The 8,418-nt window shown below is 45.0% G+C and overlaps 1 protein-coding gene across 3 annotated transcripts in view; it reads right to left on the bottom strand.

Annotated features, from left to right (window-relative positions):
- Positions 1-912: 912 nt before the first annotated feature.
- Positions 913-8,418, bottom strand: part of smek1 (SMEK homolog 1, suppressor of mek1 (Dictyostelium)) — a 16,353-nt gene continuing 8,847 nt past the window's right edge. For all 3 annotated transcript variants that reach the window (XM_030771114.1, XM_030771112.1, XM_030771111.1), the window contains 6 exons: positions 7,591-7,749; positions 5,858-6,027; positions 3,869-4,011; positions 2,943-3,133; positions 2,163-2,374; positions 913-1,776 (listed from right to left, as the gene is read on the bottom strand). In XM_030771114.1, coding sequence (XP_030626974.1) covers positions 1,657-1,776; positions 2,163-2,374; positions 2,943-3,133; positions 3,869-4,011; positions 5,858-6,027; positions 7,591-7,749 — 995 coding nt within the window. In that variant the 3' untranslated portion in view covers positions 913-1,656. The remainder of the gene's footprint in view (positions 1,777-2,162; positions 2,375-2,942; positions 3,134-3,868; positions 4,012-5,857; positions 6,028-7,590; positions 7,750-8,418) is intronic.

Consider the following 8,418-nt stretch of genomic DNA (forward strand, 5'->3'; position numbering starts at 1 on the left):
TCGTCAGCTCTGTTCAGGCTGCAATCCTCAGCGCTGCCGGACAACAGAACAGCATCCCCCTTTCTCCCTCCGCCCTTGTATGACTGGGCAACCCAAAGCAATGACAATGATTTATCAGCTAACAATCGCTCTCCGAGTCATCAAACGGACGGACAGAGAACGTCGAATCTACTCGGCTAAGCAAAAAGATAGAGATACTTCATTTGGACTTGGTAGGTCTCATTTGGAGAGGAGTGGAATGGCCTCTCTAAATGACTTGTATTCATCGACCCCCACCTCAGAAACACACACCTTAATGTAAAAGGGCACCAACATACTGAAGATGAGAAAAGTTCAGGGAACCGGCACAAAAGATTTATATTACAGCAAAGATCTTTTTAATGGTCCCAAATATACCGAACAACTAAGAATACACTCATGTAAAAGAAAAAAAAAAAAATGAAGATATGACAAAATGGATCACATCTAGAGTTCCACTCAATCTTTAATCAAGACGGGCTTACAAATTTCCAAAAAATCTGCAGTTTCAAAGGGCAAAAAAGGGTAAAACTATCTCTTCCCCCTAGTGAGGTTTTAAAAACCTGTTCAAGTGTGACTGAAAACGTCCTGAACATTCAGAGGCAGGTCTCTTTTTTTTTTTTTTTTTTTTTTAATCGTCATTTTAAAAAAAGGAGAGGAAGAGAAGAACGACAGAATAAGAAAAAAAAAAAGAAAACGAGACGAAACTGCTGGCATCGAAAGAGGAAGAACTTCCGCAGAGCCACGAGGACAACGGTGACATCATCAAAGACAACGATCCCAGACATTCTCTCGAGTATCCCGTCCGGCCCTAGAACTAAATTAAAAAAAAAAAAAAAAGAAAAAAAAAAAAAAACGTAAAACAACCCAAAAAAAAAAAAAAAGATGGTGTGTGTGTGTGGGAGGTGAGGGGAACAGACAGAAGTAAGGGGTAGAGGAAGGAGAGAAAGAAATGGAGGCGGAGTCAGCGAAAGTGAGTGGTGGTTCTGGATTGGCTGGCCCGTATGGGTCATTTGACGTCCTTCCCTGAGAGGGGGGGGGGCAGTGTGTCCTGGTCCGAGCCCTGAAAGCTCTGTAGGGCACCAGTGTGTGTCTGTGTGTTTTTCTATGTGTGTGTGTGTGTGTATGTATATGTGAGAGAGGTCATTTAACCCCCCAAGTACTTTTAGCTTCGTTGAATTTAATTTTTTTTTTTTTGTTAAATCCTTTTTTTTTTATTATCATTTCATCCAAACCACAGTTTTTACTCTTCGCTCTTGCTTTCTTATTCACAAGTTTCTCACTCCCGTCTCCAATTGGCACTTGAGCAAGGGAAAATCCGTGTGGAGACGTCCATCGTTTCATTATGCGGCCCGTGTTTTTTTTGTTTTCGTTTTTTTATTTCTCCTTCTCTCTCTCTCTCACTCACTCACTCACTCTCTCTCCATTCCTCTCCATATCACATCCCACAGACTCCTGTGTGGGGCTTCATTCATTCCTTCTTTCATCATCCGTTCATTCGCTTTATTCATTCATATTATTTTGTTTGTTTGTTTGTTTGTTTTTTTTCAGTTTTCGAGTTCTAAGCAGAGCGCCGTAACAAGTCTGTGGATGCGACGCCCTCCGAGCGTTGCCGTGGCGACCGGACAGCGAGCGCTTTTAAGAACTCAGCTTTGACTTCTTGGACAACGGCGGGCTCCCCTCTTTACTGTCTGAATCGTTCTCGTCATCCTCTTCCTCGTCATCGTCCGGGTAGTCCACTAATCCCGTAAAAGTCCCCTGAGAGAGAGAGAGAGTGAAAAGAAAGAAAAAAAAATCAGCTCTAATTCCCTTAATTACACTTAACCGCCTGCCAGTCCTGCTCCTGAGGGCTCTAGACTCTCCAGGTCTCTCTCTCCGCCCTCACACACTTGATCCAATTAAGGCCTTGATAATTAGCTGATGAGTTGAATCAAATGTGGTAGGGCAGACCGGGGACCCCTGTAACTCATCTGTACAGAACTATGGAGCAGCAGAGCAGGATTAAAAAAAAAAAACAAAAAACAAAAAAACATGCACAAACATTACAGACCGTTCCTTGTGCCCAACTAAAAGACTAGAGGCCAATGGTCTCCTCTTGTCATTCTTGTTCTGTGTGAGGGAGGAGAAGAGGAGGAGCGTCTCACCTTGGTGGTGACAGCTGCCGTGGGAGGAGAGCTCCTGGCCCCCGTGCCGGGGGAGCCGGGCGACCCTGGGGATCCCGGGTGCAGGGAGGCGGTCGGGGGCGAGGACAGGCTGGGTTTGGGCGAGCTGGAGAAGGACAGTTTAAAACTGGGACTCTGTCTGCCTGAGAAACTGGCTTTGCCCGTCAAAACCTCCTTCTCCTCTGAGTCTTTCACTGGGCGGAGGAAAAGGGGGGGGGGGGGGGGGGGGGGGGGGGGGGGGGGGGGGGGGAGACACAAAGACAAAAGGTTAATACACGCTAGATCACGCTAGTCCACGAGTGTGTATTCCGTAAACAACAAAAGTACCTGTCAGTACAGGCCGAACCAAATATACAATTTGCGACGCATATAAAAACCATGGATAACACGATTCAAATCTCTCAATATTTAGCTGTCAGATACTCTGCCTCCCTCTAGAGGCTGTTTATATATAAGCACCCACTTCTACGCTTCTTTACATGTACTGGATCCTTTGGGCGACACAAATTAAATGTGTGTGTGTGTGTGTATAGGAGTTTTTGGTGTGTGTGTGTGTGTATGTGTGTGTATATTTGAGTTACTGGTGTGTGTGTGTGTGTGTGTGTGTGTGTGTGTGTGTGTGTGTGTACAGGAGTTTTTGGTGTGTGTGTGTGTGTGTGTGTGTGTGTGTGTGTACAGGAGTTTTTGGTGTGTGTGTGACCGGATGCGGGCCGTGGGGAAAGGGGAGAGTAAAACATGCGTAAATGAAGTGCAGTTTCCTACGTTTTTTCCTCTCCATGAATTTGCTGATGGGGTCCATCAAATCCTCGTCGCTCTTCATCTTGTCGGAGGGCGGCACCACCGCCTCCCCGTCCTCCAGGTCCTCCTCGTCTGTGTTAAACCACATCTCCTCCTCGTCCTCCAGCGTCCGTGCGTCCCGGCGGAAACGGTGGTTCCTCAGTATTGACCGCATGCTGGAGACGGGGGGGGGGGCGGGGAGACCAGGCGTCGAGCACACATTTAAAGACCGAGGTTTTTTTTCTCCTATCTCCATCTTTCTCAGACATTCAGTACAACTGGACACTCAATCACTCATTATGTCACTATGAAACCCAGTCACATCCAGGCCTCCACAGTCAGGACTTACATAATGCGTTATTAGTAATTAATTATATGTTATTCACAGGTACTCAGTACTGTCAGAACATCAGCAACCACTGCTGGTCATAAGTAAGGCCGTCTGAACTTACCCTAAAATTTGACTTGAGCGGTAAACGTCTCCACAAATGTCGACTTGCAGTTTTTTTCTGTTTTTTTTTTTAGCTAAACTGTAGGCTAAACGTTCTGCCACATTTAACGTACGGTAAACTGAATGTGCTAATGTCACGATTAAAGTATCGTAGCAATACTGCGGTCTGTCTTAATCATGTTTTGTACGTTTACACACGTGCATTTTATGTAGTCTTGCGTAGGCCTGTGTAGTTTCAGTGAGTTCTGTTTACAGTTTCATGTGGTTCTGTGCTGTTGTAGCACCATAGTCCTGGAGGAATGTTGTTTCATCCTCTCTGTGTACTAGCTGTATATGGTTGAGATGACAATAAAGCCAGTCTATGTCTAAAGGCCCTGGGTCATTCATCACATTACTGTGCACTATACTGTAGGATGAAGAGGTGTGTCAGAGTGTGTGTGTGTGTGTGTGTGTTTCTGACCTGTCTAGTTTGGGGTTGTCCTGTCTTTCTCTCTGCTGCTCGTAACGTAACTTTAGTCCCTTAAATGTCTGCACGTAGTCGACGTCCTCCAGGGCCTTCCAGTAGCTCTCTATGATATGAGCCGTGAGGGACTTCACATCCTCCTGCACCAAAGGGGGGGGGGGGGCGGAGGGGGGAGAGAGAGAGAGAGAGAGAGAGAGAGAGAGAGAGAGAGAGAAGAGAGAAAAGAGAGAGGTGGTTGGGAGAGCTATTATCTACTGTCTATTGTCACTTTGTTTAAAAGGTGTTCACGTCTTTTGCCGTGCAATAATAAACTCGTATGACTCTTTTCAGACTGTAAACTAGTGCTGGCTCTGGTGGATCTATTTTACCATCAGACTGTAAACTAGTGCTGGCTCTGGTGGATCTATTTAATCATCAGACTGTAAACTAGTGCTGGCTCTGCCAGATCTATTTAACCATCAGACTGTAAACTAGTGCTGGCTCTGGTGGATCTATTTAATCATCAGACTGTAAACTAGTGCTGGCTCTGCCAGATCTATTTTACCATCAGACTGTAAACTAGTGCTGGCTCTGGCGGATCTATTTAACCATCAGACTGTAAACTAGTGCTGGATCTGGCGGATCTATTTAATCATCAGACTGTAAACTAGTGCTGGCTCTGGTGGATCTATTTAACCATCAGACTGTAAACTAGTGCTGGCTCTGCCAGATCTATTTTACCATCAGACTGTAAACTAGTGCTGGCTCTGCCGGATCTATTTAACCATCAGACTGTAAACTAGTGCTGGCTCTGCCGGATCTATTTAACCATCAGACTGTAAACTAGTGCTGGCTCTGGCGGATCTATTTAACCATCAGACTGTAAACTAGTGCTGGCTCTGGCGGATCTATTTAACCATCAGACTGTAAACTAGTGCTGGCTCTGGCGGATCTATTTTACCATCAGACTGTAAACTAGTGCTGGCTCTGGCGGATCTATTTAACCATCAGACTGTAAACTAGTGCTGGCTCTGGCGGATCTATTTAACCATCAGACTGTAAACTAGTGCTGGCTCTGCCAGATCTATTTAACCATCAGACTGTAAACTAGTGCTGGCTCTGGCGGATCTATTTAACCATCAGACTGTAAACTAGTGCTGGCTCTGGCGGATCTATTTAACCATCAGACTGTAAACTAGTGCTGGCTCTGGTGGATCTATTTAATCATCAGACTGTAAACTAGTGCTGGCTCTGCTGGATCTATTTAACCATCAGACTGTAAACTAGTGCTGGCTCTGGAGGATCTATTTAACCATCAGACTGTAAACTAGTGCTGGCTCTGCTGGATCTATTTAACCATCAGACTGTAAACTAGTGCTGGCTCTGGCGGATCTATTTAATCATCAGACTGTAAACTAGTGCTGGCTCTGGTGGATCTATTTAATCATCAGACTGTAAACTAGTGCTGGCTCTGGTGGATCTATTTAATCATCAGACTGTAAACTAGTGCTGGCTCTGGTGGATCTATTTAACCATCAGACTGTAAACTAGTGCTGGCTCTGGTGGATCTATTTAACCATCAGACTGTAAACTAGTGCTGGCTCTGGTGGATCTATTTAACCATCAGACTGTAAACTAGTGCTGGCTCTGGAGGATCTATTTAACCATCAGACTGTAAACTAGTGCTGGCTCTGGAGGATCTATTTAACCATCAGACTGTAAACTAGTGCTGGCTCTGCCGGATCTATTTAACCATCAGACTGTACTACTGTAGAGATTTTACTCTTCTGTTTACTCTTCAAATTTCAATCCACATAATGTGAATAAACACATGCTCCCTTTAAGAAAAAAAAAGTGTCGAGTTCTGAAAAATGACTAGTAGGCTATAGATGAAAGACTGAAATAAGTTTATAGGTGAATGGAACGGGGGGGGGGGGGGAGGTGAGACTGTCAAAAAAAAAAACCAGTTTTGTTTGTGCATATTCCACACGCATGGTCCATACTCACCACTCGTACATACTCAAACAGCTCTATAATGGCAGAGTTGAGGAGGTTGTATCGTGAGCCGTTGTTCAGGAAGGATTTGACCACGGGCTCAAATAAGAAGTTCCTCATGATGTATCGGTTATAGAACTCGTCCTTCAGGCCGATGATCTTCCTCATGAAGCGCAAAGCACCTGGAACGTGCCGGAATAATGCCGTCACAGATCTGCATCGAGCCAGTCTTAAACAAAACAATGGAGCGGTCTGCATACATGTGTGTTTGACATATTTGACGTTGACATAGACAGCAATCTGTGTTATGCTTGTATTTGACCACAAGCATATGTTCTAATGGATTATTACTCTGAGCATGTGTGTGTGTGTGCATGTGTTTGAGTTTTCGGTGTGTGTGTGTGTGTATGAGTTTTTGGGGGTGTGTGTGTATTTCAGTTTGTGGTGTGTGTGTGTGTATAGGAGTTTTTGGTGTGTGTGTGTATATTTGAGTCACTGGTGTGTGTGGGTGTGTGTGTGTGAATAGGAGTTTTTGGTGTGTGTGTGTGTGTGTGTATTTGAGTTACTGGTGTGTGTGTGTGTGTGTGTGTGTGTGTGTGTAGGAGTTTTTGGCGTGTGTGTGTGTATTTGAGTTACTGGTGTGTGTGTGTGTGTGTGTGTGTGTATAGGAGTTTTTGGTGTGTGTGTGTGTGTGTGTATAGGAGTTTTTGGTGTGTGTGTGTGTGTGTGTGTGTGTGTGTGTGTGTGTATGTGTATGTGTGTGTATATTTGAGTTACTGGTGTGTGTGTGTGTGTGTGTGTGTGTGTGTGTGTGTGTATATTTGAGTTACTGGTGTGTGTGTGTGTGTATTTGAGTTACTGGTGTGTGTGTGTGTGTGCGTGTGTGTGTGTGTGTGCATGTGTATTTGAGTTACTGGTGTGTGTGTGTGTGTGTGTGTATAGGAGTTTCTGGTGTGTGTGTGTGTGTGTGTATATTTGAGTTACTGGTGTGTGTGTGTGTGTGTATATTTGACTTACTGGTGTGTGTGTGTGTGTGTGTGTGTGTGTGTATTTGAGTTACAGGTGTGTGTGTGTGTGTGTGTGTGTGTGTGTGTATTTGAGTTACAGGTGTGTGTGTGTGTGTGTATTTGAGTTACAGGTGTGTGTGTGTGTGTGTGTGTGTGTATTTGAGTTACTGGTGTGTGTGTGTGTGTGTGTGTATATTTGAGTTACTGGTGTGTGTGTGTGTGTGTGTGTGTATTTGAGTTACTGGTGTGTGTGTGTGTGTGTGTGTATATTTGAGTTACTGGTGTGTGTGTGTGTGTGTGTGTGTATTTGAGTTACTGGTGTGTGTGTGTGTGTGTGTGTGTGCGTGTGTATTTGAGTTACAGGTGTGTGTGTGTGTGTGTGTGTGTGTGTGTGTGTATTTGAGTTACAGGTGTGTGTGTGTGTGTGTGTGTGTGTGTGTGTGTGTGTGTGTGTATTTGAGTTACAGGTGTGTGTGTGTGTGTGTGTGTGTGTGTGTATTTGAGTTACAGGTGTGTGTGTGTGTGTGTGTGTGTGTGTGTGTGTATTTGAGTTACAGGTGTGTGTGTGTGTGTGTGTGTGTGTGTGAGTGTGTTTGTGTGTGTGTGTGTGTGTGTGTATATTTGAGTTACTGGTGTGTGTGTGTGTGTGTGTGTATATTTGAGTTACTGGTGTGTGTGTGTGTGTGTGTGTGTGTGTATTTGAGTTACTGGTGTGTGTGTGTGCGCGTGCGCGCTCACAGAGGGCGAGGAAGGCGTGCTGAGAGGCCATGAGGACCAGGACTCTACGCAGGATGTCTTTGTTGATGATGTAGTTTTTTATGTGGTACGTGTGATGTTCCACGCAGAAGGTGAGCAGCTCCACAATTAGTGCCAACAGCTGGCATGTCTGGAAATCATCTGTGGACAAACCAGAGGGCAGACATACTCAGAGACAACGTGCTTTACCTCTGTCTTAAAGATTAGATTCTAACCTTAACACAACTCCATGTATGTGTGTTTGAATCCTGAAACATGGCTGTGGCCACCAGTGGAATGTGTCAAACATTTAGCATCCAAGGCTACATACAGTGGTAGCTCACGAAGCAAGAGTGTGGCTACTTCAAGTCTTCGCTTCACATTCAAAGCGGAAGAAATAAGAGAAGCAAATGGTTTAGCCCTCAGGGTTCAGGCAGTGCTGTAATTAACTACAGCACATCTTTATTTGCACAACTTTCACCACCTAAATTCTGCCCACCCCAGGGAGAGAGACACTGAGTGAGAATGTGTGTGTGTGTATGTGTGTGTGTGAGACATAGTTGGTGTGAGTAAGACAGAGAGAGAGAGAGAGAAAGACTGAGAGTATGCGTGTATGTGTATGTGTGTGTGTGTGAGAGAGAAAGAGTGTAACAGAGAGAGCCTGTGTGTGTGTGTGTGTGTGTGAGAGAGAGAGGGAAAGAGTGAGATTGACAGAGTGTGCGTGTGTGTGTGGGAGAGAGAGAGAGAAAGAGACTGAGACAGTGCGTGTGTGTGTGTGTGAGAGAGAGAGTGTGTGTGTGTGTGTGTGTGTGTGGGGGGGGGGGACAAAGG

This window comes from Chanos chanos, chromosome 4 (assembly GCF_902362185.1).
Source record: "Chanos chanos chromosome 4, fChaCha1.1, whole genome shotgun sequence".
NCBI lineage: Eukaryota > Metazoa > Chordata > Actinopteri > Gonorynchiformes > Chanidae > Chanos > Chanos chanos.